This window comes from Pseudophryne corroboree, chromosome 9, assembly GCF_028390025.1.
Source record: "Pseudophryne corroboree isolate aPseCor3 chromosome 9, aPseCor3.hap2, whole genome shotgun sequence".
Lineage (NCBI taxonomy): Eukaryota > Metazoa > Chordata > Amphibia > Anura > Myobatrachidae > Pseudophryne > Pseudophryne corroboree.
Genome location: NC_086452.1, coordinates 137,977,355 through 137,997,628, shown reverse-complemented (window position 1 = coordinate 137,997,628; position 20,274 = coordinate 137,977,355). Strand labels below are relative to the sequence as shown.

At 45.7% G+C, this 20,274-nt stretch overlaps 1 protein-coding gene across 3 annotated transcripts in view; it reads right to left on the bottom strand.

Moving 5' to 3' along the window:
• The window catches only part of LOC134957718 (putative ferric-chelate reductase 1), a 146,956-nt gene that overhangs the window by 90,800 nt on the left and 35,882 nt on the right, over positions 1-20,274 (bottom strand). For all 3 annotated transcript variants that reach the window (XM_063939820.1, XM_063939822.1, XM_063939821.1), the window contains exon 5: positions 11,954-12,098. In XM_063939820.1, coding sequence (XP_063795890.1) covers positions 11,954-12,098 — 145 coding nt within the window. The remainder of the gene's footprint in view (positions 1-11,953; positions 12,099-20,274) is intronic.

Here is a 20,274-nt window from a genome sequence, read left to right as displayed (position 1 = left end):
TCGATCAATATGTTTGCGAACACTGAGTGGATCCAGATGCTATTAGTGTACACCGCCGCTCCGTGAACCTATAGTGAACACAGCCGCCCAAGTGAACACTGACGCACCAGTCACACATCCGCCTATGCTGCGACTGGGTCCCTTAGTACACCGTCTCGGATGGAAGCAGGAAAACAGTTTATTGCGAAAGACTCGGGGGAAACTGGTCATGAACTGGGGGGGAGGTGCGACCAGGGGAATGTCTATCTCCCCACTGCTGACATCAACCCTAGGGATCGCGGCCTCATACTACCCCTGGAGCCTATGATCCCTAGGGCCTAGCGCTGGTGCACTCTCTGTGGCAACCGGGTCAGCGACTGTTTGGTAGTCTCCTCCCAAACAAAGCGGCGGTGTCCGTGTTCCCCCTCTAAGCGGAACCGATGCCTTACCTTTCTCCCTGTGCTCCGGCCACAGCCTGGTAACGTCTGCTGGACCTGCTAGATTTATCCGACACAGACGCCCGCCGAAACAGCACTGTACTCGTGGGTAAGCGTTGTCGCAACCCGGCGGAGAGTTGTTGGAGCGACTCCTTCTAAGGTACGTATAAGACGCGGTTTAGAAAGATTACTCAGAAAAAATAGTAAGACTATAAAAATAAAATAAAGAAAGCTTATAACTGCTACAACCAGCAGCCCTTAGGCCATGGTCCGGCTCCTGATGCACCAAACAAAAAACTGAGCCAGGAGGCGGGGATATATGGACGGGCCCGCTGTATACTGGGAGGCCATAAAGCTTTGACCGTTTGGTGCAGATCCGCTGTCACACCACCATATCCCAATGTATCCTGTGGATACCCTGTGGAGCCTGCAGGAGAAAATCCTAATTTGTCTATCATCCATCTGGGGGACGCTGCACACTTACACTTGAGTGATATCCCAAAACAAGCCAAAGGGGGGAAGGGGCAGGCGGGAAATCCGCCCCTAAGATCAGACTCCAAACAGAGGCATCCCCCCCATACCAAAAGTATGGAAACAACTGCTCTACACAGATGCACAATAGAGGCACTTCCGCAAACAGCCCAGAAGGCCCCAATGGCCTGAGTAGCACAATTCCGCAGAGGGTCAGGAACAGGAGAGGGCACATAAGGCTGATGGAAAGCTGATGTGACCCAACGAGCCAGTGTTCTTAGAGATTGGTCAACCTCAGTGGGGCGCACCACTAAGAACTAACAGCGTGTCCATACGGCAAAAGTAAAAATGTTTTGGTTCAAGGTTGGTCTTGAACCCAGATCTCTATATATACCAGTCTCTAGCATTAGTGCGCTGAGCCACAGCTCCTTTGTTGAAAAAACTTTTGTATGTAAAACCACTCTATCATCATAGAAAAACCAACAAAGGCGATTGCAGCAAAGGGCTGCCAACTAAGAAACACGCAGAGCTGCTTAGTTTGCAAGAGACAGTTTTACTGACGGAGGTAAACTTATTACTCTGATGATGCTGTTTTCCACAATCACGCCGTTACAGTCAGACGAGACAAATCCCGGTGATGACAACGTTTGAAAGTGAAGATCTGGCCAAAGTGATACACTGTAAGGAGCCTTGGCCACCCTGGTCTGAAGCACTGCAGAGCAGTGTCAACAGGCAAATCTGGAGCGATTTAGGAAGACAGAAAGAACCACTGGTCAAATGCATTGAAGCACTGACTGGATCTTGCCAGAGACAGAAACAAATATGCCAGAAGAAAGTGACAAGGAACTAACACGGCGTCCATGATTGCCACAAGAGGATCCTCGGAGCGATCACCGCACCAAGGAAGCCCTTTTTGCAGAGACGAGAAGCCCTGAGGTCGATATCGGCTTGTCACACAGGTACACCAAAATCAGAAAAAAATAGAAATCAGAATTTCACATTCTTCAGGGAAGAAAACCGTGACAACCCAGGAAGTCCGCTTCCCAGTTGTCCATTTTGGAACTGGAGACGGACGATATTGCCGGAACCCAAAGTTCATGTTGATATAGGCCATTGCGGTTGCGATATTCGAATGGATGCGGGCTGCAAGACCATGCTAATCTTCTCTGTATCATTCCAATTTATTTTTTTTTTTTTAGTATATGTGCTACCAAAGCAAGCACCTGTAGAAAGCCTTGAGCTGGAGTCAAGGCGTAGTGGATTGCCCGGAGATGGAAGTGATATCTCCACTTCGGACCTCAATATTTTTGAAAACCAAAGTTGAAACCTAAAACTGTAACGTCTGAGACTAGTGACTGTGGGTATGACCTTCAATGTCAAGACAGAAAATGGAGTCCTATGGATCAGATTCGGATTGTGTAGACACCAATGAAGATATTGTCGTATTTGAAGTGACAGACTGAACTGTTGTTTATGTAAACTCAATTCTGCCTGGGATTAATAACGTAGAATTTTAGATCGAAGAATCCAGGCATGAGACCAGGAGAATGGAGCCACCTGTAAGGTTGCCTCTATCTTGCAGAAGAAGTGTATGTCATGGATTACTGACCCCTGAGGAAACTGCAGAAAAGAGTATTATTCTGGTCTGGAAATCCTGCACTCAGCCATAACACAAGAGATGCCTGGGGTTAAAAAGAAGACCCCTGAACACCATCCTCCACGAAGGAAGAAATCCGGAACCAAGGTCCGCTGTAGATGTGTATGACAAAAGGTGATGATATGGAGCTCTTTTTGCAACAATCGACCAAATATGGCAATGATGGGAAAATAACAGTAAAACCCCCAAGACCCTGTTGATGGGAAAGAGATTGGAATGAATACTCCCGCATTGGATAGCGAACAGACTGCAAGGATTACAGCCTGCCTCTTGGATGAAACGCAAATAAGAGGGGTATCAAAGGGGTACCAAAGAATCATGCTTGGTACATGTTCTGCAAGATTCAAAATATATGCTCATGATATAATTCGGTATATCCAACGGACCAGTGGCATCTGAGAAAGTTGGTTTTTCCCCACTGGGAACCAGACCACCCGACTGCTGAAGGACATATCGGAAGCCCATGTTTCAGGTGGACAAATGCCTTCTAAAAGAATACATATTTCACGGATATTTATTTAAAAAAAAAACATTTCTTAGCAGTCATACTCAGGATGAGAACCCATGACCTGTTATACTGAAGGAAGACACCTTACTGCTAGAGCTATTTGCTCCTGCCTGCAAGGCACGCTTTGATTTTGAAGCAGAATGCCACTAATCACAACCAAATGAATATATGGGCGTTATAGACAGGGCAGAGATGCAGGATTGAATATAAATAGAATCCAAGAAAACAACAGTGACAGAGGGTAGAGCTTCTGAGACCCAATCTGTCAACGGATAATTTGAAAAGGATCTTCTTATACAATAATGGACAACTTGCATTATGCAATCTGCAACAGCTCTAAGATCCTTGCATTGGCCAGGATAGGACGTAGGAATATTCCTGTCAGAATGAATACCAATTTAATAACCGCCTCACTGTTGTCAATCCGCGGTGACTGTTAAAGTCACATACTGTACTATGACTTTAGGAAAGACAGTCGTCTTAGGCCATCACATGATGAATGCGTCCACTAATAATTAGTGGAACCTCCCATCAGGTCAGTGTCTTCATCAGCGAAAGGATAAAGAAACACTGTCGCTAAATGTGAGACATCGGATCTGAACAGACATTTCCCTGGAAACATGAACCTTTGCATCAGGTGTGTTGAGCCAGACTTCCATTAACATCGTCCTAACGTGAGGGAAGAGGTGGAAACCAATTAACGCAGTAGTCTATTTCTTATTCCTATCCTGAAGCATGCTCCGTGACAGGATTTATTTTACTATTTGCCTGAGATGAAGCCTCAAAATAAGGATCAGAACCAGGAACGAAATAGAGGGAGACGCAGTACTCCGCCAATTGGCGGTAAAGCCTGAGGACGCAATCATCCTGCTTAAGGTAGTCATCTCAGACACCAGGAAGTATAAAACTAAGACCTGCCTTAGAAGTGACCATAACTAGAGATCATAACCACTAGGACAAATGATTGTCCTTTGAAGTAACTGAGCTATAGTGTCTGTCAAGGACCTGGCTCACTGCACAGTATAAGCTGCGTAAGGAGCGTTTAGGTCTGTGCAGCCATTTTGGCAATTTATAGGTACATAGGGGGTAATTCCAAGTTGATTGCAGGAGGACATTTTTTTAGCAGTTGGGCAAAACCATGTGCACTGCAGGGGAGGCAGATATAACATGTGCCGAGAGAGTTAGATTTGGGTGTGGTGAGTTCAATCTGCAATCTAAATTGCAGTGTAAAAATAAAGCAGCCAGTATTTACCCTGCACAGAAACAAAATAACCCACCCAAATCTAACTCTCTCTGCAAATGTTATATCTGCCCCAATAGTGCATAAGAAAAAAAAAAAAATAGTCTGTATGGTGTACTGACATAGAAATAACGAAAGGAAAACACAGCTACCAACAATCACTCCTTTAGGTGTAAAAGTATTGACCACAGATTATTTTACATTAACTCAGCCATTAACATTATCAGGCCGGCGACATCAAGCAGGGGAGACAGCCTATCACCTCCTTTTTAAGATTCCAGGGTTGAATATACCAGGTCTGAGGCTTTCACACTGCCAAATGAACTGGGTCCGAATAGTGTAGGATCCTTCTTTTAACACGGATTGAAATACTGGGTTGTTGGACCCAGTATATTCACTATGGCGCTTTCACACTGCAGCTCAACTCGGGTTGACACGGCTAAAACATCAGCAATAAGAAGCTAACTACAGCATCGTGCAATGGGGGTCATTCCGACCCGATCGCTCACTGCAGTTTGTCGCAGCGCAGCGATCGGGGTCGGAACTGCGCATGTGCCAGCGCCGCAGTGCGCCGGCGCATGACAGGCTTCGTTGCCTAGCGATCGGCTCTGAGACAGAGGCGGTCGCTAGGCGGGAGGGGGCTGAACGGCGGCGTTAAGACGCCGTTTAGGGGGACCGTTGGGGGGCGGGCCGCGGCGGCTGCGCGACGTCTCACGCAGCCACTGCGGCCAGTGGCAGCGACAATCAACTCCCGGCCAGCCGCAGGAGCTGCGCTGGCCGGGAGTTACTCCTCAAATACAAAGGCATTGCCGCTGTGCAATGCTTTTGTATTTGTGATGGGGGGGGGGGGGGGGAGGGGGCGTACTGACATGCGGGACGGATTAGTCCTGTGCTGGGCGTCCCCCCGCATGTCAGGGAAGATGATCGTAGCTGTGCTAAATTTAGCACAGCTACGATCAACTCGGAATAGCCCCCAATATACCGGGTTTTTGATGCGATGTGAAAGGGGTATCAATCTCAGTGTAAAGAATGACAGTGCTCCCCCTCATGCTGAGCTGCTGAAATGTGATCAGGATCTTTCTGCAGTGCTGCTGGGGGCAGGGCCTAATCAGGGGAGGCAGTTTAGACTGGTTTGAGGGCGCCAAAACACCCAGCAACTCCCTAAAATAAAGAGAACAACAATGTTTCTGTTCAGAGTTGGGCTAGAACTTAGGTCTCTATACATATTGGACTCTTGCACTAGTGTGCTGAGCCACAGCCTCTCATGGCTGCAGAAATACAGAGAGAGGGACTTAGTATGCGGCAAGAAGTTGCACAAAATGGTGCCTTCCTGTTTTGGGGGCGGGGCTTAGCAGCGCAAACATCGGGGCCTGAGGCACTTTATAATACTGCCCTCGGTGTCCCCATACAGCCAACCCTCAGCCATCATACAGCCCTTACAGTGACCCAGCAGGGCAGAGGAGACATACAGCCAGCAGACACACAGCATGGGGGACTCTCACGCTGAGGGAGTGTCATATGCTAGTATGAGAAGGGTCACGGCCCAGCACTACCTCAGTAGGCTGTTCCTACCTGGCCCAGCGCCTCCTCGGATTCTGTGAGCCAGAAGGGAGAGCCCCAGGGACCTCAATGGTGTAGTGACTCCCCAGAGGCAATACAGAGTGACAAATAGAGCTCACAGAAGCTCTTCTATCCTAACTATTCACACTCTGTATGTGTTTGTCGCCAACATTAGGGACTAAACACCAAACAAGAAAACAATTAGAAATAAAACCTAACTAAAATCTAGGAGCAAAAGAAAAGTGTTCCTTCAATCCAAGGTAGATGCTAGAATCAAGTGGCCTAAAGTACCTATGATGTCAGCGGGAGGAGCCATGTCACCAGGGGGCGGAGCTAGGCCATCGCGATAGTTTTTCTACTATCCATGCCACCAACTACTACCTTTAAGTAACCTGTAATTTAGTAACCACCGAGTCTGAAACGTGGCGAGCGAACATTTCGGCTACCCTGTTCGGGCATGGCTCCTCCGCCTGGTGACATCAGAGGTCCCTTACCCAACTTGGCTTTAGAACTAACCTTCACTCCAAGGCACAAAACTAAAATGAGTAGTACTTCCTGTGAACAGGGGGCTGATGGGAGGGGTTAGAGGGGGGGGGGGGTTAGTTCTTTCATAGCTTGTGCCAAACTCCATACTCACACACTCTAACCCAAGTGTAAGTGCGCAGCGTCCTCCAGATGGATGATAGAGAAATACATTTCTTTTATACATATGTTATAACTTGGATATATCTTTTCCCATGTTTGTCTATCTTATGATATCTGTTGCGCTTGTGAACCACATCTCATCATCACACACTGTATTGACAAAGCCATTTACCAATGTAGCTGACCCCACATAGAACTATAGTTTTCCAACCATACAATTACATTCACTACATACATGTATGTTTGGAACATGAGAGGCTTTGTTGTAGCAATTACCTACGCATTATATAATACTGATGTTCTATTCATGAGAATGTAGCATCTGCTAATCAATACTATGATCTGAGCCAGTAACCATATTATTGAGATTTACACTGTGAGGAGGAAGGGGTTAGGCACCACCCAGGAGGGTTGGGAATAGGCTGCGCGGGAAGGGGGGGGGGGGGGGGGGGGGGGGTAGGAGGTGGGTAAGGAGGGTAGGTGTCAGGATCCTGAGCATTGGTATGCCGCTATTGGTATTCTGACTGCTGGTATTCCAGGCGTCAGTATCCAGATACCATCCCCTCTTAACTACAAGCAGTGGCTGTTTTACTCTAAATAGATTCTGTAGGCAGAATATAAAGATTACTTTTATGCATTGGTGTAACTACAGGGTGGCTAGACTGGCAAATGTCCAAGGCCCCACAAGCTGCATTGGGCCCAGCCTGAAACCAGTCACTAATTACTATAGATTAAATACGTGATCTGGCAAATCATTTCTGTGTACACGGTACTATTAAGTTACTATTAAGTTTAATTAGAGTTGTTACTTCTAATAAAACAATAAGACTGCAACGCGGTGGGAGTGCCATACTGTTATAACCGCATCGGCTCTGCTTACAGGCTACTAGGTGGTGGCGCAGCAAGACATTGTCAATTCTCTGTAAGTGTATGGGCTCCGCCTCCGCTTACCCAGCTGCAGAGGCGTCACTAGGGTTGGTGTCACCCGGTGTGGTAACTCATGGTGTTACCCCCCATGGACCTCCTCCCGTAGCACACCACATGGTTTCTTATCAGTGTGTGTGTGTGTGTGTGTGTGTGTGTGTATTTACACACACATACATATATACACACACACATACAGTGATCGAAGAGGGAATTTTGAAGTGGGGGTATGGAAAATTGAAAGGGGTAGTGTCCACTCGAAGGGGGTACTGTGGCAGACGCCGAAAAAGGGGTGTGGCCAATCAGAAGGGGGGTGTCCTTAAGAGGCACTGGGTGAGAGGGAGGACACATGGTGGAGGAAGGGACTGAGGAGGACGGGGGCATTGGGTGAGAGGGGGATGCAGGGTGGGAGAAGGACACAATGGATAGAGGGACAGAGGAAGGGGGAGATGCTGAGTGGGAGAGGATGCAGAGTGGGAGAGGGACAGACTGGGGACTGGGACGCTGGGTGGGAGAGGACGCAGAGAGGGAGGGGGACATACCGGGGATTGGGACGCTGGGTGGGAGAGGACGCAGAGTGGGAGGGGGACAGACCGGGGATTGGGACGCTGGGTGGGAGAGGACGCAGAATGGGAGAGGGACAGACTAGGGACTGGGACGCTGGGTGGGAGAGGACGCAGAGTAGGATGGGGACAGACTGGGGACTGGGACGCTGGGTGGGAGAGGATGCAGAGTGGGAGAGGGTCATACTAGAGATTGGGACGCTGGGTGGGAGAGGATGCAGAGTGGGAGAGATTGGGATGCTGGGTGGGAGAGGATGCAGAGTGGGAGGGGGACATATTGGGGATTGGGACACTGGGTGGGAGAGGGCGCAGAGTGGGAGGGGGACATACTGGGGATTGGGACACTGGGTGGGAGAGAATGCAGAGTGGGAGAGGGACATACTGGGGATTGGGACACTGGGTGGGAGAGGATGCAGAGTGGGAGAGGGACAGACTGGGGACACTGGGTTGGAGAGAAACATACTGGAGACTGTAATTTAATCTTAAAGCCTACCAGCTCCAGCGGCGGCAGGTACAGGAACCAAGCGCCCAGCGGTGCTCCTTCAGCGGCAGGGACGAGATCCAGGCGCATCTCCTGTGCGTGCCCGGTGGTGCTCCGGCGGTGGCAGGCAGGGATGAGAGCCGGGTACCCCGCTAGCTCAAAGACGGTAGCCGGGAGCACCCCACGTCGCCACCATGCACTCGACTCCAATTCTCCCTCCCAGAATACATCTACCCTCCCAGAATGGTCTGCCCTGCGGTTTCCGGCATGCGTGATGACGTCACGGGGAGTGACGTACTGCACCCGGCATCTATAGATTGCGGCAGTACAGACCCGGCTGCGCCGCGGCGGTGAAAATATTCAGGCCAGGCGGGTGTACAAGCTCTTTTTGGTGTCACACCTGTGTGCGGGCCGCAACCTCTGCAACCCCCTCATGACGCCACTGCCCAGCTGCTAGTCATACAGTTGATGCATGAGAATAACTTGCCAGTTTCAACATTACCATTCCCTCGTGTAGGTGCCTAATATAATCGCATACATTTCTCAAGTGCTGTGATAGAGTGATTGCATAGTTTAGCAGTTCTATCCAGTATGTGGCTAGGATGCTGGATTTCGAAGAAGTTATAGATAACACTGCTGAGGTCAAGCCAGAAGGGAAGAATTTTAAAGGTATGAAAAAGCTATGCAGCAATAAAATTAGACAAGCAATCAATTCTGATTATTTATTTTGCATATACAGTAAAACTGCAATTGGCTGAACGGATTTAAATATATTGTGTTGTATGTGTTAATCAATGAATTGGAGTTTTACTGTGACTTGTATTTAGAGTTGTCACGTATTTCTAATATGCATGATGCAGAAATTATTTCAATATGATACAACATATAGACCTAAGGGTTTAGAGAAATCAAATAGGAGAATGGCCATCTTAAAGTATAGGCACCTGGGGCAGCTTCCCACTGCCCCACAATTGTAGGGGGCCTTTGAGCGAGAGCAGGTGGTGGTCACACAATGAGAGTGGCCAGGCAGCATTTTCTACATGCCTCTCCGCCTGCAGCCAGACAGTGAGTGGCTTTCAGCATGCTGATTGGTGAATGGCTGGAGCTAACCACCAGAGTGCCGACAGCCATTCACTGTATGGAAGAATGTTAAAAAGGGGTGGTCTTCAGTTTGCCGGCTGTCGCGCACAGTATACCGGCGCCGGCATACAGACATTTTTTCTCCCTTTTGGGTGTTCACGACCCCCCTGGAGGGAGAATAAATAGCAGAGAACCCGCAAGGGGCTCATTTGCGCTCGCCACGCTGACGGTATGCCGGTGGTTGGGATCCCGGCGCCGGTATTCTGGTCGCCGGGAGCCCAGCCGCCGGCATATCATACTACACCCGTTAAAAGACTGCGCAGGACTGCAGGAGGGGAAGGTTATGATTTATTTTCATTGGTTCCTGTGAATAGTTGTCTAGGGGCCCCAGTGCATTGTATTGCTGAAGGCCTACAATGCTGTTGTGCCCTGAATAGGAGGCCCACTTTGAGTGTATGCCAGGGGCCTCTAAAGCTGGGTACACACTGGCAGATATATTTGCAGTTCAATTGATCAGCAGCTATATATGCAGATGGTGGTTGTTCATACACACAGAAAGATGCACCAATATACCTGCAGATATACTGGCCATCTGTTGTGCTTGTACACACCTGTAGATCAGCAAGAGATATATTGGTTGATCAATTGATTGGCCAATATATCTGCCAGTGTGTACCCAGCATAAGCCTCTAGTTACGCCAATGCCTTGATGAGATGACGACAAAGGTTAGGAAGAGTTTGTAGTTACTCCATAGTGACTAAATGCCACCTCTTTAAGAGAAGGAGCTAAATATTTACTGTAGATAAAACATTTACTGAAAGGACTTCCAAATAAAATGAGTTTCCCAGAAGACACAGAACTACTCACATAGGGAGACATGCATCAAACGTTGGAGAGAGAAAGTGGAGTAGTTGCCCAAACAACCAATCAGCAATAGAAAAATTACAGTTAGAAGTGGATTGTTTGCGGTGGGCAATTTCTCCACTTTATCTCGAAGGTTTGAGTCATCTCCCCCCATAGTAGCTTATCAGAGACATTGTGAAACACTTAATTAGTCCTGGCAAACCAAAACTGTTGAGGAATGTTGCTCTCTGAAAATTCTTGGCTTTAACCACCAAGAATAACCATATAAATGGACGTCTCATCAGGTAGAAGTTACGTTATAACAAGTTGCTGCTTTAAAATCCTACAGAACAGCAAATATTGCAGGCTTGCTGGGCATTAAGGTCAATTCGTCAGAACAGTGGTAGAGTCCTGAAATCCTACATTGTTACACAATTAGTAAGCTAATAAAGGGCCTGATTGCTCAAAGCTCCCTCTTAGGAGTGACATGCATGTCAGTCATGCTGCATTTGTTTTGGAAGCGTAAAGAGCTCAGGACTGGGCTGGCTGGTTCCGATGGTCATGCTTACGTACACTGGCCAAAGGCATTGACAATGGTCGTGACGGTGATCCAATGCTGCATCTTCGGACACAGCATTGGGATCACAGATGCATGCAGGAGCAGTCTATTATCTACAGACCCTCCTGCCCCATTTACATTTTGTCTGTATTGCACAGCCACTACCCCTGCAGTTGTGCAGATCAGAACCAGGCCCAACTTTAGAGAAAAACGAAGCTGAGTTGCACGCATTAATATAGAAGGTGAAAGCATAATCACCTTGGATGCACCATTGGCTCGGCTCTAAATCCAATGATCAGCCCACAGCTCAATCCAATCTAAATGCTTTGACCTTTTTAAGACAGGCAAGCCAGCAAGTTCACAGGCAAAAACCACATTAAGAACTCATGGAGTCCTAGGAATTGGAATTGTTGGTATACCATTCCCACTTCCATACGTAAAAATAAATAAATACACACAAAATACATAAAAGAAAGGCAATCTGTGCATCAGGTAGAGGATATATGCCTAAAGAATAAACCAAAACATGTATACGGGATAACCTGCTCGAGAGAGTTTGCACTCTAAGAGAATAGAGGAGGGCAGTATAGGATCATTACAGCCATTACCGGGGCTGGGATGGCCCACAGGGGAAATCCTCGGTGGGCTCCACCTCTCCCTCTAATGTCGGGTTCCAAACAGTGCACTGAAATGATACATTGTTAACTCTATTAGCGGGTCAGTTAATTGGTCTATAATGGCTACCCAAGCCTCTTTGGGGTCTGGCCTCAACCAATGGCAAATGGGCAAACGCCTTAAGCATAGTTCCCTACCACTGCATTCCCATGGTGGGCACTTCGTGCCACAGTCCGACACTGGCCATTACGAATGCACTTGAAACAATAGGAAAGCATGCTTTATTTTCTAGATTACATCGACTCGTACATAAATCCAACACTAACACAGTGTCATAAGGTTTCTATTTGTAAAACACAACTCTTGACTAATTATTTTAGTACACATTACCCGTTTTGTAAGCGAAGACGTTGATGGCGCACTTTGTGGCTTGAATGTCTGTGGTTTCTGTGTGAAGGGCAGAGAGCTACTTTGAGAAATGACTGGTCCTGGAATTTTCACCCAGTAAATTGAATATTTTTCCACAACTGTGGTTCTAAAAACAAAACAAAATCCATCATGACTTTTATTTCCATACATACAGAATTCAGTATAATCCCTTTTTTATTAGCTTTATTTTTCAGCATCCCAGCATGCACTGAAATCTAGGTTTTAAAATAGTATGATCATGAAAATATTTTCCAATCTTTAGCAGAAATACCATCTGGTGTACATACAAAGAATGTGGCCTTTAACTTCTGGGATTAGCCTGAGAGTTTGGGAATTGATTTGCCCAGAAAGTATAAGGGGGAGAGGTATCAAACCTTGGAAAGAGCTAAAGTACCAACTAATCAGCATTTTACAGGCTGTTTTTGAAAAATGACAGATTATAATTGGTTGGTACTTTCTCAAAAGGTTTGATATATCTACCCCAAAGAACGGTAGTTTATATAGTGGATACAGTTACACAGAAAATTGCGTAGCTGATGTGGAGTTATCTAGAGGTGGTAAAACTTGGCATAGAAAAAGATTTCAAGAAAGTACATACAGCATCGTTTTTATCCAGTGTCAACCCTGATTTCCAGCTAATGAATACCTGCAACATCTATATGAGTCGCATGTAGCTTACTCCTGTGCAGAATGACAAGGTCTGTTTGATTTTAAGACATGGACGTAATTTTTCAGAATATGGACTCACTCTTACTTGTATAGTGCCAGCATATCCAACTGGGAACAAAACAGTAATAAGACAAGACAGGCAAGGTAATAACAGACAGATGGAGATATAAGAGGGCCCTGCTGAGAGAGATAGGAATTTGATATGTGAGGGTAAGTGCCATATATTTCAGAGATTTTTGGTGGGCTACATGATCCATTCACACAACAATGTGATCTTTACAGTTACTGCCTCATTCATCTTCTCAATTCAGAGTTTCACTTTTTTTAATGTAAACTTCATTTATAATTGGAGAGTATCTTCTTTTAACTATAAAGACCAATCATACAATTACAGATATCTAGTGCTGACAGCTCATTATTGCATGCTGATCTGACAGTTCCTGTCTTCTAATCACCTTTTCTGCCTGATAACTGTCTGATTATAATGTGCTGTATTGTATTACTATACTACTTAGTATGGCTCATATTATAATGTGCTAACATCATTGGTGCCATATGAGCCTGACCAAGAGCCAGGCAACTACAAAATACTGAGCCATATCCGGAGATCCAAATCCAGTTCCACAACGTGACAGAGGTAAGGTGCGTGTATAAATTCCCTGGTATCAGATAAAATGCGTTTCTCCGCCTTTAGAATATTTCGGAGGCTTCCACAGTCAGTGGATCTCCGGATATGGCTCATTTAAAAGGAATTAGCTACCAGGGCCGGGAGTAAGCAGACCAGTGACCATTAAACCTACGGAGGACGGACGTGGTAATTTGTTTTTTAACTAATAGCATGGCCATGTTTTAAATGCACGCAAAGGAGAGCAGACATTTTAAAAAAGCATTGTTCACTTTATAGCCGTGGAATTCAGTATTTCATCAACAGACCGATTAATTACTGGGCAAAACTTTGCTATAACCAGCCGTTATTTGAACAGACTGCTAATTGTTAATTAAGAACATTACAGCACAGTTGATAAAAAATATATACGTTATAGTAAGAACTTACCGTTGATAACGGTATTTCTCCGAAGTCCACAGGTTTCACAGGATAACAATGGGATATGATGGAGCGACAGCGGATTTGCACCAATCAGTCAAAGCTTTCCGTCCTCCCAGCATGCAACGGGCCCGTCCATATATCCCCAACACCTGGCTCAGGCAAATCAGTTTTTTGTTTGGTGCGGCAGGAGCCGGACCATGGTCAGAGGGCTGCTGTTTCTTTAGTAGCCCTAAGCTTTCTTATTTTATTTTTATAATCTTATTTTTTTTTTTGAGTGATCTTTCTAAACAGCGTCTTGTACGCATATTGGAAAGAGTCGCTCCAACAACTCTCTACCGGGTCGCGACGCTTACCCACGAGTCTAAGACACTCTGTCGGGATTTGGGGGGAGACAGGTGATTTCAGTACTGGGAGTGTAGGTCCACGGCATTATTATGCTTCAGGTCCTGCGACCAACAGGGCAGGGAAGCCAGAGACCGGCATCAGCAACAAGGATAAGAGACCATCTGCACAGTCACACATTCACACCTTCATCAGGTCTCCACCCAGTTCCCGACAGAGCAGGGAATCCGGAAACCAGCGCGGGATAGGAAAATCTCCAGCTCTTATCACTAATTTCCGCATTATCTAGCTATTTTAATATAGGCAAAACCAACATTACATCTTCAAAGGGCATAAACATTGTTACTAAAAGTAAATATTTTTTTTTGCCAATTAAAAGTAATATTTTGCTTGATCCACTTTAGAATATACCAGCCAAATAAGAATAATGTAAATCACACCTTTCCCCAAATGCACATTTTTATGTATATATTTTTCCAGTCTACAGATACCCTTTTAGCTTTTATATAACTTGTCTGTATTTATTTAGTCTCCGCAAGCTGGAAAGGAGGAAATACAATGGTTACAAATCTGTAACAGAGTTACCTATTGCAAGATAGACGGGCACATTGATAAAAGATTCTTTTAAACTCAGCTATGTGGAAAGGATACTATTTGTATCCACAGTTCTTTCAAAGAATAGCTTTCACTAGATGAAATTGAAGAGACTTCTCTTCTTCGGCAGGGTCCGCAGGTTATCCACAGGATAACAATGGGATATGATGGAGCGACAGCGGATTTGCACCAATCAGTCAAAGCTTTCCGACCTCCCAGCATGCAACGGGCCCGTCCATATATCCCCGCCCACTGGCTCAGGCAAATCAGTTGTATTCTAAAGCAGAAGGCAGGAGCATCATGTAGAACCCTAACCAGGCGAGAAGAACCCACATGCACACCCTTCCATACAAGAAGGAAGAGGTTAGTGAGTAAAAAGGATCCTCAAATCAGGTGTGTCAGGGTGGGATCCCTGTGGAACCTGTGGACTTAGGAGAAATACCGTTATCAACGGTAAGTTCTTACCATAACGTATATTTCTCCGGCAGGGTCCACAGGTTATCCACAGGATAACAATGGGATTTCCCAAAGCAGTTTAGTGGTGGGGACGCTCCTGATGCATAGGAGAATCCTTCGTCCGAGTTCAGCATTGTGAGAGGCAAAGGTATTCAAGGCATAATGTCTATTGAATGTGTAAACGGCAGACCATATGGCTGCCTTACAACCCTGTTCTGTTTAGGCACACCCCATTGTGCTGCCCAAAAAGGACCTACCTTACGGGTAGAATGAACAGAGACATTAGCCAGAATAGGGAGATCAGCTTAGAGAATATGCTTCTGAAATCGTCCTCTGAAGCTATCTTCCCAGCATCTGCTTACCAGGCTGCCATCCTCTCTTGTAAAATCCATAGCGAATGAAGAGAATCTCTTTCCTGATGGCACTGGTATATTACACGTAGATCCCTTATGCACGGATCACATCTAGTGATGCATCTCCCGCAGCAAGGCCCGGAACCTGAAAAACAGGGATAATATTTTTTTCGTTAAGGTGGAACTTAGTCATCACCTTGGAAATATACCCAAACCAAGTTCTGAGAACTGGTTTATGTGGATAAAAGATCAGAAATGGGGAACAACATGACCATGCCCCTAAGTCTGATATTACTCTAGCTGACACCTTAGTCAGTAGAAAACACATTTATGATCCATTTTAACCAATGGTTCAAATTGGGCAACTTGAAGGGCTTCAAGGACTAACACCCATCGCACGGCACTGTAGGAACAACCAGAGGCTGAATGCGCCGCATAATCTGGAAAAAAGTACGCACATCCTGTAAGTTTAGTTTTGGAACCCTACAGTCAATGCCGACACTTGCTTTTCCAAGGGAGCCACCTTCAAAGTTTTATCCATCCGTGCCCGAAAGTATGCTAAGACCCCAGAACTCTGAAAGATCTAAGATCCAACCTCACTGCAAGCCTGATCATAGGCTTGCCATAATTGGTGATAAAGGTGAGCCAAGGAAGGGTTCCTTGTTCTGACCTTTTGTTTAAATCACCTGCTGCAAAACATCCTGTTACCTTTAGGATAAATGTATCAAGGTCTTGCCATCAAGGACCATAGATCCAGATGTCTGTGATAACCAGTACCCTGCGTCACTAGTTCTGGACCTTGGGAGAGCAGAAATGGAGTATCCATTGCCATCATCTGCTGGTTTTCCTATTTAGCTTTCTCACCACCCTGGTAATAGGGTGATTGGAGAAACATCAAAACCAGAAGAACGTCTCATCTCACCGATAAGACATCAGTAAAATAAGTTCACTTTGGGATCAATTGTTTTTGACCCCTATGTGAGCACTTTGTTGTTCCAACAAAAACTCCATGAGATACATCTCTGACAAACACCTGTAGTTCCCCGAAATCCTGAACCCCCCGGGTGTAGAGCCCATTCATTTTCCTGAATGGTGTGTCAATTTGAGAAAGTCCGCTTCCCCATTTAGGAATCCCGGAATGAAAATAGCGGACCTGGTTGAACAATGAAGTTCTGCCCATCTTAGTATGTGCTTTACCTTTTTCATCGCTTTTCGGCTGCGAGTTCCTTCCTGCACGGCACTGGACTGGTTTATCTTGAAGACTCTCCTGTGTCTACACCAGTCTCATATATGTGGCCCAAGGTTCCACCTTTAATTGTCATACAACCTACTTCTTTGGAAACGCAACTTTCCTGACACTGTTCCTCAGTGTCAGAATTTTTCCAATCTGAAATCCAAAAGGATTTCCTTTTGTCCAGCTGGGAAGCCTGTTTCCACCAGACTGACGACCTTCTTACTTTTATCGTAAGTACCATTTTGTTTTCATTATGTGAAGTCTTCCATAATTACCTACAGCACCTTGTATTCCCAGGTGGTTCCTCCAAGTACCAACCTGGACAACACTGCCCATCTTCCACGATCCAATGAGATTAGGCATATTTAGTGCGGTGTGACTGTAGATTCTATTTGGTAAAATTCAGACGCTGCAGAGCAGTCGAGAGGAAATGTGCATACTTCACTCTGTTGATGCAGATACCATCAAACCCATCACCCGCTTTGTTGCGTGAATGGATCCGTTTGACTGTGTGACAAAAACTTGAATCCTAGACTACACTCTGGATATTTTGTTGCAAGGTAAAATTTACTTCTTGCAGACCTGATCCAGTACAGCCCCCAAGTGGATCATCCGATGTGACGGAACTGGAGACACTTAATGGTTCATTATTGATTCACTTGTGCCTCTGCATACAGGTTATTATCTGTTGCAGAGGACGTAAAGGTAATCCCTGCATGCCAGGATTAAAGATAGTCTAGGTCTGAGAAAATTCTTAACCGCTGCTAGCGGAGATAAGATGTGCTCACCTTCATATGTTTGTTAAATAGTCAGGCTAACCGAAAAGGTAAATCCTAAACTAAAAAATGCTGTTGGAAGATAGCAAACTCTTAAATAACACTGATGGACCGTGATATAGAACCTGAAGGTAAGCATACTGTAGATCCAGGGGTAGCCTTAATCCCTTGGCTCTATGCCAAGCATAAGGAACATAATGATTGCAAGTGCAACCGAGGTTCTAAATTTATTTGTTCAGCATTTTGAGATTGAGCATAGGCCGAAATGACCCGTTTGGCTTCTGAATTTACCCGTTTGGATTAAAAACTTTGTCCTCGTTTGCAAGAGGAATTGGAATGACTATTTCTGCTGAAGCAATTTTTGAACTGCTTCTTGCAAGCCTTGTCCTTCATCTCTACCCGAGATGGCTGTGAAGACAAAAACATACCTAGTACTATGTTATGTCTGTATGCCTGAAGAAATAGTCGTCCCCAGGCAGAGGATCATACCATGCTACTGATGGCTTATCTTTCTACAGCACCTGACCAGATGGTCTCGTATCCGAGTATCAACCCGGCTCAACACTGCTTATCTTCCAAACTCAGATGAGATTGGGCCTGTCCAGTGTGATATAGCTATAGATCCAACCGGACTTATGGCAGCCCATGCCTTATTAGTCCTCCTAGGAATCAAACCCAGGGGCCGAAAAAACAGAACTTTAAGTTTAAAACTGTATGTGGAAGAAAGTTGACCTTTTTGGAGTCTGCTCCTGATTTCAGATTATCTGTTAACTCTTTACCAAAGAAAAACTTTCCAGAAAGGACAACGATTCTGAACATTTCCTACATTCTGAATCGGCTTCCACCTTCCAGCCAAAACTGCTCTGTATGCAGATATGATTGAGGCCAATGCCCCGGAGGAAACAATGCCAATAAATTAGTGTTTCGCCAGAATCATTGCAATATATGAGAACTTTGCCGTTAATGAAAAGATTCTCCTTCCATTGCATTAGCCCAGACAACCACTGTCTTTGCCATTTAAGTCAAAACCAAGGCTTGGCCCTATGACTGCCCTAGACAGGGAAAGCAAAGATAAAGTAGATCACTTGCATAACTACTTTAGGAGCCACCTCTTTTTAAACATCCCCAACTGGAAGAAGGTAATTAGAATTACATTTCTTAGGATTTTAACTTTTATTTGGGCATAGCCCCAACCTCTTCCCTGATTTCGGTCAGCTGATCTGACTCAGGAAACTCAGGTTTTTAGGATGTTCAAATACATGTGCCTAGGTTTTTAACCAGGCTCCCTCAATGCTTTATTTAGCTCAGCTATATTCCAGCTGATACCTACCTCTTCTTTGTAAAATGAAGTAGAATAAATTGGACTTTCATCTTCCGATGAATTCAACAATGTGTAGCCTGTGAATGTGAAGATTTTACTTACCATTGCTCTGAGAAGCTGCTGCTGGGAGTGATGCACCATAGGTGGATCTGCATGTAAAGGCTCTACCTGTTACAGGATTCTGAAGGGATTTATCCATTCAGTTTATTGGATAAAATGTGTGCAAAGATAGCCCCAAGGAAGAGACATTTGTACCTGAATCTGCCTTGTATTTCTGCTGAAGCTAAACACTATGCACATGAACCATCCTGAACGAGATCATGAGAGGACAATACAGCTTTTGTAAAACAAACATGAGTGTCCTCACCTTTGCAGCTCTCATACATGATAAATAATCAGCACTTCCACAGTATACTACACAATTTTGTGACTGTAATCTGTAAACGATATTCATCCGACCCTCCATGCATCAGCACTAAGGATCTGTAAGACAGACTAGACAGACATATAGTAAAGTCAGCCTAAATACTAGCAGACAGTCACATTAGTATAATAAGCAATAGGAGTATATTATCAACTACAAATAACATTATTTATGTAGGAGCACACACTTACTGAATCCTGTTTAAAACAGATCTAACGTATTCAGACGCAATGCGAAAGAAACAACAGTAATGGTACAGACTCATATGCAATAGACACTTTATCTAACTATTCGTACTCAAAGGTAGATAGAGACTTAGGGGGTCATTCCGACCCGTTCGCACGCAGCGGTTCTTTGCTGCGGTGCGAATGGGTCTGGAATGCGCATGCGTGGCATGCGCATGCGAGTCGTTGGCCGGCAACAGGGGTCGCTGGGCAACGATGCAGGTTATGAAGAAAGCGGTCGCAGCAGCGACCGCAAGAAGAATGACAGAATCAAGGCGTTCCGGGGCGTCACCTGTCCGTTGGCGGACGTTTTCGGGGAGTGATAAGTAAATCGCAGCGTGTCCAGGCGAACGGAGGGCTGATGTCTGATGTCAAAGCCGGCCCCATCATCGCTGGATCTATCGCACAGGGTAAGTATGTCCAGGGCTGGTCTTGTTTTGAGTGAAACTTTTTTAGCATAGCAGGGCTGCACAAGCGATCGCAGCCCTGCTATGCTAAAAAACACTCCCCCATAGGCGGAGATTAGTTGATCACACCAGCAGCAAAAAGTTGCTTGGCGCGATCAACTCGGAATGACCCCCTTAGTGCTGTATTACCCGTACTCAGAGTGGGATACAGGGAGACTCACCCTGCTTCCAGGATCGATCAATACGTTAGCGAACGCTGAGTGGATCCAGACGCTACTAGTGTACACTGCCGCTTCCTGACCCAGTGATTACAGACGCTCCGGACACAAAGCCGCCTATGCTGCGACCGGATCCCGCGTGGTAGCGCTTAGTGAATACAGACGCTCTGGTCACACAGCTGCCTATGCTGCGACCGGGTCTCCTTGGGGTAGCGT